Raw genomic sequence first — 17,806 nt, 5'->3', positions numbered from 1 at the left:
TCAAGCCATTAATGTGCACATCCCCCTTGGAGTGGGAAGCTCCAAGAGGTGACTTAAGCGTAAGACGGTCTCCCAACCGTCTTACGTCTCCAAAACAACGATAACAACGACAACAACAACAACAACAACAACAACAACAACAACAATGACAATATGATAATGACCAATGCATGAACCACAACCAACATATCATAATCATCCTCTTAATAACGTGATTACCACTAAACATGTTATAATGCAAATGCCCTAATTATGCAAAACTAACTACAACAACATAAACAACACCACATTATTGAAACCGAGTAGGATTAACCTAACTTTTAGCAATCTCCTTAAGCTACTCGAATCCGGACCAAAACCATCTCAAGGAACTGTCTCATCCTATACAAACCACATAATAACTATCACAATACATCCTATACTAATATACACTACAAAGCCCCTTGTTATTACCCCTTAATTACCCCAAATACATATACTAATTGCTAATTAATTAACCATAACGAATTCCCCCAAAAGTTAGGGTTTAAAAGACTATAAAAGGGGAGATCTTTACTTAGTAGGTGAAGGAGATGAAGAGGAAGGTGGTAGATCTTCTAATCCAAGCTTGAATCCCAAGTAGAAGGTGTTTGTGAGGGTTTTAGAGAGAGGGGATGGAGTTTGGAGAGATAAGGAGGAAGGTGGAAAAGATTTTAGGGTTAGGGGTGAAAGGGATTAAATCCCGTATTCTGAAAACAGCGGCACTCGACCGAGTGCCGAGTCCACTCGGTCGAGTGGACTTACTCGGCCGAGTAGCACTCCACTCGGTCGAGTGGCCTCACTCGGTCGAGTGTACCCTTCACTCGACCGAGCGGACCCACTCGATCCACTGCAACGCCACACGATCAAGTCCAGGTCGAGTGTAAGGCTATCCTTCCCTTCCGAGTGATCTCTTATCGGTCTAAAGGTCGTCTCACGCGTCTCCAGGTCTAAGTACGGGTCTTACAAAGGCCGAGTATTACAATATTACCTCCTTAAAAATGAACTTCTTCTTCGAAGTTTGCCTCATCGTCACTTTTCCTTAACACTTTCTTACGACTCATTCGTGTCATGCCTCACCCCCAATTCTCTTTCTCACACATTCGCTCGTCTCTCTCGCTAGTGTTTTACCGTATGTGCTCTTTTGTGTTCTCATGTCCTTTCTTATTCCTAAATGTTACATTCACTCCCCCTAAAAGAGAACTTCGTCCCGAAGTTCGCCACTCGATCTCTCGCAAGAAGGATTCTCTTATTCACTCGATCTAGGGTCATGGGTCCGAGTACAAGTCAAGCTCAACATTCATTCCCAATATCATGGCTAAGGTCTAATCGTATCATGCATAGTGTGTGACTCTAGGTATACGTGTATAACTCATGACTCTGTACTTACAATCATAATGCGGTCGAGTACCTCGCCTACTGTGACTCACTCTCTTCCATATTCCTTATTTCTGACTAACTCATGTTGTGCATAAACCACGCGATCACGCATGTATTCTTATCCATCCTTCGTATCATATCATCTCACTTTAGTTGCCACAAGGCTCAATCGTGTATAAGACTCATAGACTTCTCACTTATCCTACCAATTACCGCTTCATTATTAATCTTACTAAACAAGTTGGATCTCATCCATCAACTAAACATGTTTGTACCACCACATACAAAACGACACTACTAGTTATTGTAAGCAACTCATTTCAATTCATTCACTAACGGTTTCACACTATTAGGGACCGGTAGGGTTATAAAACGGAAGTGCTCGATCCATGTTGGTTCAAAACCATCAAAAGAAGAACAAAACAGTCCACTCGGTCGAGTAGATACTTACTCAGTTAAGTTGGGATGGCACTCGTCGAGTGAATATGTCACTCGGTCGAGTGCGGGCTCTTACAAAAAGTTCCCAGGGTTTGATTTCGGCTTACTCGATCGAGTGAAATGGGGCACTCGGTCGAGTGGAACGCCACTCGCTCGAGTGAAAACGGCACTCGGTAATAGTCCAAAATTCGGTCATTCATAGTCTCTAGACTTACCTTTGGTCGATCATATTTGGAAACACGGTCTCAATGGTGATCATAGTATTATCCCACCACACAACATCTACTAGGTTTTGGCCTTAGGGCCGAGTTTACAATGCGAGAAAAGTAAAGTTTTCAAGACTCAACTGACACAAGGTCATACAAGTTTCCACATGAGTAGATAAAACTAAGAAGATGACTTCCTCCTCTTACCAAACCTTTTCACCCACCGAACCCGGGCTCCTTGGTTGTTCACCGGTGACTCCTCCCTCCACGTGCTAAGCTCTTCACTCCTTGTATCGCCCGAGGTGTCCATCGTCGCGTCTTGTACAATTGCATTGACATAGAGGCCATGGTACTCCATAAGTCTTGGCACCCAACTAGATGCTCCACCTTCACTCCCACTCCCATAGAAGACATTGCTCCCACCCTCGTGAGAGACACCTCCCACCTTTTCTCGGTACGGACTATCCACATTACCTTGGTAAGCATTACCTACATTCTCCTGGTAGCCTCCACTTTGGTGCGTATCATTGAAGAAACTCCCGGTGGTATAGTGCGGTCCCGCCCAAGGGCCAAGTAAGTGTCCGTTGCCGTGAGAAATCCTGTGACTCCAATCCGAGGGTTGAATACCATAGGCCTTGAATACTCCGGAAGTGTCCCCATCCCCGGACCAAAAACTAAGGCGTTCGGTCGGCCTTACCCCTTGGTTATAGGTGAACTCATGCATATCTCTGAGGACCAAAGAGTTGTTCACTCTCTCAACTAGGTCTGCCATGGGGTATTGGTGACCATAAGCCGGCGGTGGTTGGTTATACCCTCCGGTGAAAGACGGCATGTGCATGGAGTGTCGGGGAGGGTCATGGTGCGGTGAACGTTCATACATGAAAGAAGAGGACGGGGCGTAAGTGGAGTGTCTAGGGCGATCAAAGGGCGGCGAGGGAATGGGCACATAGGAAGACAACTGGGGCATGTGGAGAAGTCCTAAGAGGATCGGAAAGAAGTTGTGGGGTTGATTCCCCTCGTACCGCTTCGCCATCAAGAGGGTAAGTAAGATTTTTGGGAATGAGGTAGGATCGGGCCGGAGGACGAGGTGGTGCTAGTTCGGGTAGGTGGGAGGTTTCGGGCAATCTCCCGTTTCCGGGAAGCTTTATGTATAAGTCCGTGTTCACTCTCCATGAGTACCCCTTTTTGTCTTTCCTATCCAAAACCCAAAACATGCCTTTCATGTAGGCAATGTCGAAGTATGGCACCTCCGTACTCATGGATCTATCAATAACCCCCGGTTCATAACCCAAGAGGTTCTTGTCTAGTTTGGTCACTAGGGCACCACAATCAAAGGAACACTTGTCGGACTTGGTCATCCTCTCAAACTCTAAGCATACCATAGACACGGGGTTAATGTAAAAAAGCCTCTCATAGTACGGATTGAGGTAGGAGCTTAGAAGTATTATCTCCGAGGAATTAAGTTTAATAGGGTCCTTTCTCCCGTAAAGGAGGTTGGTCAATAGGCGAAGGAATATTTTCAAAACAGGGTGTTCCACATCATTTATTTTCATGGCGCTAACGTCGGTATTGCGGTTACCCGTGTAAAGGTTGATGTATTTTGTGGCTTTCATTTCCTTCCTCACCTTGTCAAGAGTATGGGTGGCCCTTTTTCCTACACCTCTGCCGCTCCGCAAAGACATCACTAGATAGGTGAAAGGAGGTGTTCTTGAGTCGAAAGCTCACGGTGTGGTCTTTTGGATTGTAGAGGAAGGAGCTCAAAAAATTCTAAGGTAAGGATGCAGTAGCTTATTTCCGCTAAGTTATACAATCCCTCCATTCCAAGTACGCTAAAGATGTCATGCACCTGCACCTCTATCCCCAAGGCTTCTAAGGCACTCTCCGACACACACCTAGTTGCGTTCATACGTCTCTCGGTGAGGGCTAGGAAGGTATTCCTATGGGTTTCACTCTCAAATTCTAACCCCGGGTATCCCGGATGGGTAAAGGCTGGTGGTACCTCCGGTTCATGTTGGGGTTGACGGTTGTTTCTCCCACGGTTGCTTCTCGTGTTCGTTGACATGCTACAAGAGAAATCACACACAAGGCATAAAAGGGAAAAAAAATGAGATTTGTGACTAACTTTGAGAGTGGATGAAATTCTCCCCCAAATCAACTTAATACTTGACCAAGTAGTGAGCATTAAAATGAAGATTTTGACATCGTGAGTGTTAAATTTTGAAAAATTCATTTACATTTTTAAGATGAAACTTTCTTGATTTACCTCATAGTGTAATAATAATAGCCATCAAATTCTTAATTTACCAACACTTCTCAAACCATTTTCAAGACAAAATCAAAGTTGTGCATGGATACTTAGAAATTTTCAAGAGTTTCACCCAAACTTCAAGGTGGAAAAATTTTCATTTTGAGATCACATACCGCATTACCAATTAAAAGGGTAGTCTTATAAGACAATTAAACCAACTTTTACTCAAGAAAAAAAAAGTTGGGCATGACTTGTCTAACATTAGAAAATTTAAGACGAAGTTTTAAGGCGAAATTTTCACATATTCAAACAAAATCCGTCCATAAGAACAAAGGTTAAGCCTTTGTTGTCCAATTATACACATCAACAATCACCAAAATCCACATGCAATTTCATCATCAAAATTTCGTTTTCCTTGATGATGACCGAAATCTTTTACACAAAGTTTGATTTTTACTAACAACTATAATGTAGAAAGGTATTTGTTACCATGAATTAAGCAAAAGCATGAAATCAATTGATACACCTCAAGCACACTAGTGTAGATCTATCAAATTCAAGATGAAGGAATACGAAGAATAATGGTCTACTTACATTGCTAATAAGGAGAGACTTGAGACGGAAATTGTGAGTGAAAAACTTAGCCAAGTAGTAAATCACCAAAAATGGAGTTTTAGAATTATTTTTAGAGGAATTTTGGTGTTGTTGGGATAAGGTGAAAATGAGATATGAAGAAGATAAGGAATGAAGGCAAAAGGGAATCAAACCCGTGTAATTCTCAGCCCAGTTTCACTTGGTCGAGTGGCGAGTTCACTCGGTCGAGTGAACTTTCACTCGGTCGAGTGGGAGTTTACTCGGTCGAGTGGCCTATTTCCCATAAAATTTCTACCCTCTGGAAAATGGTCCACTCGCTCGAGTGTCCGGCCCACTCGGTCGAGTGCACTGTCATTCGGTCGAGTGCGGACTCGTACTAAGTAGAGTGGTTGCTTATGGCTGGAAATTTCGAGTCGAAAGAGAATTATGAAATCCCTGCAATACAAAGAGAAGGTTCGAGAGTTCACCGGCTTTTGGTGACTCACCCGAGTTAGCTCATACGTCATCCCATTTTACCGTCTTTTGTATAAAATCGTAGTACTAAGGACTACTCTACCAACATAATTCACCAATCATATACGACAAATACGCTAACATGCATTCATTTAGAACACGTTGTAAAATTCAAAAGCAAAGTCATCATGCGTATACCAACAGATACTACTGTTTCTAAGCATAATACTCCTAACAACCTAGCATTCAACCTCCACATTTTCTTGTATCATGGCAAGTATTATATCATACTAGAACTTAACGTAAATCACTCATTCAGGCAAGCATACTGTTGGAGTATGTGTCCTCGACAATAATGCGATCACATGTTTAAATCTCATAATAAGAATGCATGAGGGAAAGTAATATTTTATTATCAACTGATCCACATTAATCAGTAATGATTGGCTGACTAGAGTTTGACATTGTTGTCGTATGACGGTGGTGATCAGTTGATCCCTTAAGGTCATACTTCTAGGGTAACACTCTTAATTGTTTAATTAATTAATTGTATGTTGATACAAGTTAATTAATTCCTTAAATTGAACAAATTTTATTTATAAGAGAGAGTTTTATATCTTATTGTAATTTGATTAAATAAGATTCAATTTAGTAATTAATTTGTTATATTACTAAAATTGATTAATGTTTGTGAAACATTTGAGATAAGAGTAATTAGTAATTTATAATTACAAGATGTTGTAGATTATATTAACTAGACTCAGTAGCGTCTAAGGCCCAGGGCGGTCGAACCGGGCCTCCAAATTTTAGGCCCAAGTTCGTTGTCCAGTCCATCACTATTTAATAATAAAAAAAAGAAGAAACTAAACTAATTGAGCGTTGGAACATACGGGAGTCAACCACACTCCTAATTTTCTTCCCTAATTTATCTCCTTCCCAATTATTTCATTCCCAAAATCCCAATTCTGATATCTCATTCCCGATTTTCACTCAACCAATTCCCAAAATAATCAATCAAACGTTATAATCAATCAAACGTTCATAAAATCTCTGAATTCTGATTAAATATATCTTGATTCTTCACAAAATTATGACACAAGTTTACAATCAATTATTCTCATCTCCCAGTTTTTCCTTCAATCGGATTAGCCACCGGATTAAAGATCCATCTGTTACTATTTTTGACAGAAAGCATCCGTTGTTCATCAGTTTCAAGTTGAAAAGCTTACAAAGACGAAGTAATCTACCGACAAGGTATAAATTCTTCTCTAATATTAGTTTGTAATTCATAATTATTTTGTTTAATTATTTATTTCATTATACGGGTCTGATTCAGACCGTCTGAAAAATTTATTGATGGCGACGCCGCGACGGAGTTCGGATATGTAACCGAGATCTGCCTCCCCATTAACTTTTGGTTAATCGTTTGTATTTTATTGAAGGTTTTCGCCTTTCGGAATCAAACTTTCAAGTTTTTTTAATGGAAATTGATTCAAACGGAGGAGCATAGAACACGTGTACATCAATTTCAAGTCTACTGTATCAGGTGTTTCTTTCCCTTTTACCAATTTTTAACATGCCACCGAGAATAAGAAAGTTTGATTCGGGTTCTGAAAAACGTAAAAAAAGGAAGCGAATAGATGAGTTAACTCGATCCCAGGCTCCGAACCGGAGCCCTTGATAAATTTTTTGTGAAAGAGACTAGTATTGCGGCTGAAAATTGTATTGATGGCGATGATTTGGATATTGTTAATGAAAATGTTGTAAATTGTGCCCCCAAAGACGACTATGTGATTCTTAATGATAATAATGTTAATGTCGATGATACTAATAATAGTAATGATGGTGATTATAATGAAAATAATACTAAAAATAATGATGATAATAGTAACAATAAAAATGACGATGTTATTGTAGAGGAAGTCCTTGATGGTAAAAATGATGATGTTAACGTGGAGGAAGTCCTTAATACAAATGCTAATAATGTTGAGAATGTGTGCGATATTTTTGATCCGAGAAATTGGAATGTGCTTGACACTAATATGATCAGTATTTTAGCCGATAAAGGTCCTCAAAGAGATTTATCATTTGAAAAAAGTCCCAAGGATCATCGGTCTAGACAATTTTCGTCAACATGGTTCACTAGAGTTTGTCAAATGGGGAGAAGTGTGATAGGGATTGGCTCGTATATTCAAAGGAACTTGATAAAAGATTTTGTTTTTGTTGTAAAATATTTAGGAAAGGGGCGGCTAGAGGTCAATTAGCTAATGAGGGTTTTGGGCATTGGTCTCACCTTAGTGATAGACTTAAGGAGCACAAAAACGGTGTTGAACATATTACTAATATGACTGCTTGGTATGATTTACGTGAACAAGTTAAAAAGAATAAAACAATTGATAAAGTGGCTAAAAAGAAAATGAAAAAAGAGAAAGATCATTGGAAAAAATTATTGCAAAGAATTATATATGTGGTGGAATTTCTAGCAAAGCATAACTTACCCTTCCGCGGTAAAAAAAACAAAGATTATATCAAAAAAACAATGGTAATTTTTTAGGTTTAATTGAAATGTCAGGGAAGTTTGACCCTATTATTCAAGAGCATGTTCTTCGTATAACTAATGCTAAGATTCATTTTCATTATCTTGGTCATAATATTCAAAACGAGTTGATACTTATTATTGCTTCAATTATTAAGGCTGAAATTATTAAAAATGTTAAAGAAGCAAAGTATTTTTCTGTTATTCTTGATTGTACTCCTGATATTAGTCATCAAGAGCAAATATCATTGATTTTGAGATATGTTGATGTGTCTTCTAATTCTATTTGTGTTCAAGAGTCTTTTTTAGGATTTTTGAATGTAGACGATACTACCGGTCAAGGTCTTTTTAATGTTTTATTAAATGAGCTGAAATCACTTGACCTTGATGTTGATAATGTGAGAGGACAAAGTTATGATAATGGCTCAAATATGAAAGGTAAACAACAAGGGGTACAAAAAAAACTTTTAGATATAAATTTTCGAGCATTTTTTACTCCTTCTGGTTCTCATAGTCTCAACTTAACATTATGTGATATTGCGAATAGTTGTGGTAAGGCAAAAGATTTTTTCGGAGTCATTCAAAGAATATATACTATTTTTGCAAATTCAACAAAAAGATGGAAAATTTTGTTAGAAAATGTACCCGATCTTACTCTAAAACCCTTATTATCTACTCATTGGGAAAGTCGTGTTGAAAGTGTTAAAGCTATTAGATTTCAAATTGCGAAGGTACGTGAAGCTTTACTTCAAGTAGGAGAAACGGACAATGATTCTAAGATAAGGAGTGAAGCTAAATCCTTGGCAAAAAATGAACTTGGCGATTTTGAGTTTTTGGTAGCATTGGTCATTTGGTATGAAATATTTTTTTTTTAAATATATATTGTTTAGAGTTAATTATGTTAGCAAAAGTTTACAATCACATAATATGGTTCTTGATATAGCAATTGAAGATATTAGGAAATTGATTTTGTTTTTTTGAAGAATATAGAGAATCTGGATTTTTGGATGCTTTAAGTGTCGCTAAAAACATTGCCATTGAATTGAATGTGGATCCGATATTTCCAGAAAGACGAGTAATTAGAAGGAAAAAATATTTTGATGAAAATCAAGCTAGCTCATCTGACGAGGTTCCCCAAACTACCGAGGAATCATTTAGAGTGAATTATTTCTTATATATTGTTGATCAGGTTATTGGTTCACTTGATAAAAGAATTGAGCAATATCAAGAGTTTCAAAATATTTTTAGATTTTTGTTCACTTCTAGTCATTTGCAATCATTAGATAACGAGACCTTGAATTATAAATGTAATAATCTTCAAAAGGCTCTTACTAATGGAGAACAATTTGATATCAATGTAATGATCTTTATATGGAGTTAAAGTTGCTCAAGGATATTTTGCCCGATAAAGAGATGAAAGCCACTGATATCTTGAACTTTTTGAAACGTAAATGTTATTTCCGTAATGCATTTATTGTGTATCGAATTTTGTTGACTATACCTGTGACAGTTGCATTTGCGGAAAGGAGTTTCTCAAAGTTGAAGTATTTGAAATCTTATTTACGCTCCACAATGTTGTAAGAAAGACTTAATGGATTAGCATTGATAGCCATAGAGAAAGATTTGTTGAAGAAGGTTGATTATGAGCATTTGATTGATATATTTTCTTCGAGAAAAGCTTGCAGGAGGCTACTTTTCATGTGATTATTTTATATACATAGTTTTGAATGAATAAATGATGTAATCCAAGTTTTCTTATGTACTTTTACGCGTTAAGCATATGAAAAATAAAAAATTTGTTCACTTTTTATGACCTCATTTTGTTTTTCCGCACCGGGCCTACGATTCTTTTGAGACGCCCCTAACTAGACTTAATGTGACCCATTTTATTTACATGTAATTGTGAATTACTTGTTAATTTGTTAAATATAATTTATTTAAATATATAATGATATTTAATTTGTTAAATATGCATTATTATGTCTAATGACATATTACTTGTCATATGTCACACAAATTACAAATGACAAATTACAAAAGATAAAATGGAGTCCATTTTACATATGGGTGCCGGTTTTAAGTAGGTTGTTTATGGTTTTATGGTTTATTGTTTTTAATTAAGAAACACCATCATGACTACCCTATACTGGACCTACACCTAGCCTTTCTTGTGAAGACAAAAAGCAAATTGAGAAGAACAATTTTGGCTCCCAATAAGAGCCAAAACCGGCTCCCTCTTCTCCATATGAGAACATTTGGTTCTCATTTTTCTAGTGTAGAAACGTTATGCGTATGTCTCTTATATTCCATCATCCTCTCACACATAAAAATGGATTTATGAATAATTTGTTCAAAATCTCTAATATTATTCCACCATTACTAAAGGTAGTAATCGATAATATTTGTTATTATTTTTAAGGGTATATATACTAATTTCTAGTATCTAAATTAGTATATGTATTAAGAGTGATTACCTTGGTACAATCCTTGAGGAGTAGATTCTACTATTGAATCTAAGGGTTTTGTTGGAGCACTTGGTTTTTTTAAGAAGATTAATTTGGTAGGAGACCAATTAGTATAAACCATTCGGCCCTCCATTGTAAGTTGATCGGTTTTCTTCTTACTTTGTACTTTAATGTTATGCATGAATAGGATCTAATTATTTTATGACTAAACTAAATCAACATAGTTATTAGAAGTGTCTAATAAGAGATTAATGAATCTTTCAATTGGTCTCAGAGCAAGAGTTGTTGCATGTATAATGGGTTATTGTTTTTCCGAGTTAAAATATTAACATATAAAACTTGTAATTTGTGATTTATGATGATAAAGGTCAAGAACTTTTTGCATGATAAAAATTCTGGTCCTAAATTTATTTTAGGTCATTTTGATGATTTATGGTATTTTATTACTCTTTAGTATGATTTTAGTATTTTTATTACATTTTATTGAGTAAAATGACTTTTAAAATACTAAAATTAGTCAGACTATGATTCTGACCATGAAATTTTAACAGGACCTCACATGCATATTTTACTTATTGTATGTAAAATTTCGTATAAAATGGTTTTATATTGCATGTTTTATGATTTTTACATGATAAAAATTGATTAAAAAGAGGTATTTTGTTAAAAATGGTTAGACTTCGTTTCTGCCCATGAAATTTTACTATGTTATCACATGCAATATTTACACACTGTATGTAAATTTTGAGATAAAATGGTTTTATTTTTCATGATTCATGATTTTTAGATGTAAAAATCACATAGCAAAATTAGCTAAAATGAATTTTATGGCATGAAATTTTTTCCCAATGTTGTATATATGATATGAACATCAGATCTAAAGTTGAATGTTAAATTTCGTATGATTTAAATGATTATTAATTTTTATGTGATATAAATTGATAAATAGTAGTCCCTTCGGGGACATCTGATAAAATTGGAACGATACAGAAAAGATTAGCATGGCCCCTGCACAAGGATGACACGCATAAATTGAGAAAGGGTCCAAATTTTTAACCAAGTGGTGTTAGTCCAGTGGTAGCTGGGTTAAACCTTGAAGTTTGCAGAAATGTAGAAGTTGAGTGGTGCGGGAATGCATGGGCCCGTGGGGACTCAACCCCCTCGTCATAAAAAAAATGATAAATAACAACTTTATTAGTCATTAATATAAAAATTTGATTTTGGCCTTAAAAATTTGTCATTTCCAGGTTCTAGAAACTTATTTAGAATATTCAAAATTTTAATTTTGATTTATTGTATAATTTTATGTTTAATTTGGAATTAAAGGGTTAAAATTATGTTTTATACAATTTATTTGTGAAATAAATTAAAATAATCTAAGGGCAAGTTTTATTAAAATTTTGGAATGTTGGAAATTTTCCAGAATATACAAAATTATGATTTTGAAATTTTCGAATTTTTATGACTTAATTGGGAATTATTTCTTTATTATTATGAATAATAGTGTTTAAAGAGCAATAATAAAATATCAAGTTGAATTATTGTCAAATATTTAGTGAAGACTAAATTTTTGAGTCCTAAGAAGGTTGGGGTAATTAACTTGGACATAGATTTGATTTATGTAATATTGTGTGATTTTAATAAGTTAAATGTCACAATTATCCATAAAACCGGACCGAATATACGATATTAGCTTAAATAGGGCGATTTGGCACATCACATGGCATGTTTTATACATATATTAATGCTGCTTTTTTTTTATTATGGTTGTCATATTTTAATTTTATATAATTTTGAATTATGTAATTTGTACTTAGTATGGCCTTAGTTTTAATTGGTATTTCCCGAAATGAATGGGGATATCGATTTGGTTGTAATTATTGTAGTCTCGTATCACTTTTATTTTATTTTGTTTTTCTTTTTATAATGTATAAAGTAGAAAAGCTATGTAATTTATTAATTCCGGAGTTCCTTGAAGACGGTGCCATTCGAGAAGGCGGTCCGACAAAAACGGTGTTGCCATGAATTGCGTGCCATATGAAGTTCTAGGGACCAATGGAGTTGGTTTCCGAATTTTGTAAATAGTTTATTAGATTTACTATTTTAGGAAGGCCATACTCGGATTTTATTGTTTTTTGCTTTGCATTTGTTTTATATGTTTGCATGCATAGCCAAATCGCCATAACAACACATGCATATTATTTAATCGAGTCATCGACCGTGTCAATTGTAATTATCGTAGTTCACCGCTTTAGTTCACTTAAAACGAGATAGATAATAAATTGACAAGACCTCTCACTAAATAATAATTGAGAATTAGCTTTACCAAATAGTAGAACCATGAATCCCAATTTCATAAGGTAGTAGGCTCGGCTCACCGGGGTGCTAAACTTGTTACGTTGGGTAAGTGGGTGGTAAATTGTTACTACATCGAAATTTGGATTGAGCTCAACGGAAGTATTCGTGACCGTAGTCGCATGTGTTCCGGGCTAAAGATAAATATTAAAGTAATTTTATCGACCGAGAGTTCTAGAAGTAGAATCGATTAAAGAGTTAATCCACCGAGTTATATTGATTAGGGATGAATCGGCTCACCGTGCCCGAATTGATATGAATTTGAATCTCGAGATCATTTATAATAGTTGGGTAGAGGTCTCTATATAAATGCTAAAACATTCTTAAATGTTTTATATATATAACGATGAATGTTTGATTTTCCCACTATTTCGTTGTTTTATGTTGTTCTTTATTATCGCTCCTACACATATATGATATCAATTCGATTGTCACACGAGTCTCCGCTAAACCACTATTACTTACGACAAATAGAATCTCTTTCTAAATGAACTGTATCATAGGTTGTGGACTAGATCCATAGGAATCGTTCTATTCCATAGAACTCAATAGGAATCATCCTATGCAAATATAAGATTAACATCTTAAATTCCTTATATACCTATGATTTCTTATGAAGAAATGTGAATAGAAGTAATGATTAGTCAAAATATGTTTTGATAATGTCGTCTATGCATCCACAGTTCAAAAGTCTTATTGCTCAAACTAAACACTTGTCATTAAAGTACTTAATTTGTTAAGCACATGACAATGTAAAATTGGTAAATTAATTTGTTAGAAATTTTAATTAACCAAATACCACAAAAGAGTCCATCCTTGTAAAGGATTAGCTAGGAATTTATATGAAGACAAGTCTTCATCAAGTAGAAGTTCTGGAAGTGGCTGGGAGCAATAAGAAGTAAAGTATCTATCTTAATTGTTAAGGATAGAACTAGACTCGAAAGAGAGGGTGTTAGACACTAAAATAGAGACAAATCTCTAATAAGTAAAGATGAAGGAAGTTGGTTGTGTGACACCAACATATTCCTTCTTGAATATATATGACATTGACATAGCCTTCTTGCGAATTATCACGTTATGAGTAACTGATACAAATTTGTGAACAATGTTAGAAAATACCACATTTCATGATTATGAACTATGGCAAAAGGATGTCAAAAACCACCTTTCTAAATGGGTATTTAGAGGAGGATGTGTTCATAACACAATCCGAGGGTTTTTTAAATCCTTAGAATCCTAAAATTGAATTATCGTACGACGACTAGCAAGAATAAATTCAGAAATTTACATGAATGGAACTAGGGTAGTTACCATTTCATCCATGGACATATAAGTGTTATAGTGTATTCATTTTAGTTTTGTATTTAGAATTGTACTTCAATAATTGTTATGATGTACACTAAGTCTAAATAAGAATATAATTCAATTTTTCGTAGAAAAATGCAAAGGGTTTCACTATTGTGCAATTAAAACAAGTGTTGTGCCCTTACATATCACGATTAAGGTTATGGTGAAACCATACATATCTAGGTAATTATATTCAAACTAAAATAAATGTCATATATACAAGACTCAAATTGGTGAACCCCATTGTTTCTCGATTCTCGATTGAAATTGCTCTTAGAGACTAGTTTTGACTAGTGTCACAAACCATTTGATAGAGAATCTCTTGGATGTGTGAATCTTGTATTCAAAGCAAGATTAATTCATGACTTCTTTCTAGAAAAGAATTATGAATATAGAAAGATATTCGGCCTATTTACACTTTGATGTGTATGGTTGAATACAATTAAATCAGAAAGTGTTATTACTTCATCATCTCTTTTACCAACGAACTAGGTAGATACTTGGTATCCACTTAATGAGGTAAGAAGAGAAATTCTTTGAATAAGTTCAATGAATGTTTAAAAGTATCAAAACCTAGAGATAATAACCAAAGTATTAGTACTTTGTTAATATAGGGAACAATAAAGTGAAGACTTTTATATGCACCAAAAGGAGTGTGATATAGTATCACAAGTTCACCTTCATAATATTAGAAAGTGACAAAGAATCCTATACGATATGATTGATTCTTTACTATAAAGTTGGAAGTAGTTTCTATCACAATTTGTCTAGTATTTACTTATTCCACTAAATCAAAACATAATTAAAGCAATCATCTACATTTCATATGAGATATGGTTAGGCATGGTACCTAAATTGTAGCTTGTTTCGATAATGAACGTGTGGTCTCTCTTCCTAAATGATCACAAGAACAAACGGTTTGTGGTTTGTGATGCTGTCTATTAGAGAAAAGAGTATTATTTCTTATAGACAGAGTGGGAGAAAATGTTCAAGAGCCACAAACTGAGAATAAGACATAGGAAGATGTTCCTTCTTGGTCAAAATCAGTAATTATTTCTTCGAATTCTAAGTGGACAGGAGTCATGTTATTTTTGAAAGTAACAAACCTGTAACTTATTAAGATGCTTTATCTAGTTTCAACTCCGCAAAAATCCGAAATGGGCATAAACATGAAAATGTTTATTTAGCTTGGCTGGTTGGTGGCAAGGGTTTTGCACGCAACAACAATGCTTCATTGTATTCGGATATGATTTGATAAAGTTGGTTTTTAAAATCATCTTGCATGTATTTTGTAAATCGCAACTATCCTAAAGTAGGATGTAAACTTAAGAGGAAGTCTTAAGTAGATGTCAAAAAGTTGAATTGTGTGTTTTGATCATGTGATAAACATTTCTCGAATTGTCGAGTAGTTCTGTTTATACATGGAGTTTAGTGGGAGTAATGTGGTGTTATTAGTCTTATATGTAAGGGACATATTGATCATTGTGAATAATGAAAGAGTTAGGAGAATAATAATACATCTCTAAGGTATCCAGACCTATAAGGATAGTTCTGAGTGGATATTATTGTTAAATGAATATTCTTATATTGATAAGAGTCTTGTCATGTTCAAAGGTATTGGACATGTAGAAATTGAATCCACTTGCTTCCGCTGCGGGATTAATTCATTATGCTTAGATGTATCACCATTCTTATACCTCGTATACTTGGAGTATGACGAGATGTTACAAATCGAATTTTTGAGAGAAGCCTCTATATAGCCATATAGTTCATTGGTTAGTTCTCTTGGAGCACTAAAGAAATGAAGCTAAGTGATTAGAATTGATATGGATTTATGTGCAAGGCGTTACACGATAACCATATTATAAACACACTAGGATGGTTAGAGAACCATCATGGCTATATTATTTAAGGAGGATATCTGCTAGATACGCTCTAGGCAATAGAACAATGAGAGATTTACAATGAAAATTGAGTACACTTGCAATTATGAAAAATGCAAGTAGAAAGGGATGTTATTAGGATTCGGTTTTATGAATTGGAGGAACCATGGTAGTTCATTCCAACAACCGAAGGTCCTATTCCTACACACTGTGAAGACAGTGGGAGTGATTCCAAGGCTAAGGAACCTATCTCTAGATTGGATCTAGACATGTACTCAAAAGGTTGTTATAATAAAGATTATACAAAGGGATATGGTATAAGGTTAGGGAAAGTGCAAAGTGTTGCTAAAACTTGCTAGCCAAGGCCTTTTCATAGGCTAAGCATGATAAGTCATGCCATTTCAATTGAGTTGATATGTATAGTTGTATTCAATATTGAGTATGTATTATAGATTATGTAGTAATTGATATGGTATCAATTTTACATATGTGATAATGCATTCATCGTTTGAGTTTTTATTAAAAACTCTTCTATTACTTTGTTACATCCAAATGGATTGTTGGGACAATATTGAACCCCATTAAAGTGAACTGGATTGACATAGTATTCGCCCCTAGTTGCTTATATGAGGTGACATTTCGAAATGACTGGAGTGTGATGCGATTGATGGCAAGTTCAAGTGCCATAGAGTCATGAGAGATGACTAGTTGATCACATAGGCAGACTGTATGGGACACTCTGTCGGGCTAATGACCGCTTATAGAGTTCTGGAAATTTTTATAGCTTGGTCGTGGCGAGAGCTACAATAGTATTCTTATGAGTCGATTCTTTGACTAAAGACTGTTCGCCTAAGATGGCATAGTTTCAGAGTGACTTTGATTTATGTTCTACGATCTTCGTAATTGGGGTAAAATGAGCATGTTTTGGGTCATGATGAGCTGTGGCTATTCGAAGGGAAGAGTGCAATAGGAATTATCCATCCCTGTCAGGGTTATCTTATATCTCAAGGCCACTCGAGGAGTAATGAACTGGAAATGCGTGGCCACGCTCGGATGGAAATGCGTGGCCACGCTCGGAAGGTATCTACGGTAGATAATTCCGGTCAGACAGTTATTCTCCAGATCGAGGAAACCACTCATGATATGATCAAATGCAAGTACGACCTGCAAGACACCTTGCATTAAGTGAGAGATAATAATGGGACAAGAAAATTGGTGACGCACACTTGTCACATGTTTAAATCTCATAATAAGAATGCATGAGGGAAAGTAATATTTTTTTATCAACTGATCCACATTAATCAGTAATGATTGGCTGACTAGAGTTTGACATTGCTGTCGTATGACGGTGGTGATCAGTTGATCCCTTAAGGTCATACCTCTAGGGTAACACTCTTAATTGTTTAATTAATTAATTGTATGTTGATACAAGTTAATTAATTCCTTAAATTGAAAAAATTTTATTCATAAGAGAGAGTTTTATATCATATTGTAATTTGATTAAATAAGATTCAATATAGTAACTAATTTGTTATATTACTAAAATTGATTAATGTTTGTGAAACATTTGAGATAAGAGTAATTAGTTAATTATAATTACAAGATGTTGTAGATTATATTAACTAGACTTAATGTGACCCATTTTATTTACATGTAATTGTGAATTACTTGTTAATTTGTTAAATGTAATTTATTTAAATATATAATGATATTTTATTTGTTAAATATGCATTATTATGCTTAATGACATATTACTTGTCATATGTCACACAAATTACAAATGACAAATTACAAAAGATTAAATGGTGTCCATTTTACATATGGGTGCCGGTTTTAAGTAGGTTGTTTATGGTTTTATGGTTTATAGTTTTTAATTAAGAAAC

At 35.1% G+C, this 17,806-nt stretch overlaps 1 protein-coding gene and 1 non-coding gene across 2 annotated transcripts; both read left to right on the top strand.

The window, feature by feature from the left end:
* Nucleotides 1-7,902: 7,902 nt before the first annotated feature.
* Nucleotides 7,903-9,454, top strand: LOC141619895 (uncharacterized). The gene is made up of 3 exons (XM_074436909.1): nt 7,903-8,726; nt 8,891-9,062; nt 9,257-9,454. Exons 1-3 carry the CDS (start codon nt 7,903-7,905, stop codon nt 9,452-9,454), a joined length of 1,194 nt encoding a protein of 397 aa, XP_074293010.1.
* Nucleotides 9,455-11,289: 1,835 nt separating this feature from the next.
* Nucleotides 11,290-11,392, top strand: LOC141624277 (U6 spliceosomal RNA). The gene has a single exon (XR_012534084.1). It is a non-coding gene; the product is annotated as a U6 spliceosomal RNA (small nuclear RNA).
* Nucleotides 11,393-17,806: the final 6,414 nt, after the last annotated feature.

Source organism: Silene latifolia, chromosome X (genome assembly GCF_048544455.1).
Source record: "Silene latifolia isolate original U9 population chromosome X, ASM4854445v1, whole genome shotgun sequence".
In the NCBI taxonomy this organism is placed as follows: Eukaryota; Viridiplantae; Streptophyta; class Magnoliopsida; order Caryophyllales; family Caryophyllaceae; genus Silene; species Silene latifolia.
Note: the sequence above shows the minus strand (reverse complement) of the source record. Positions and strands in the feature narration are given on the sequence as shown.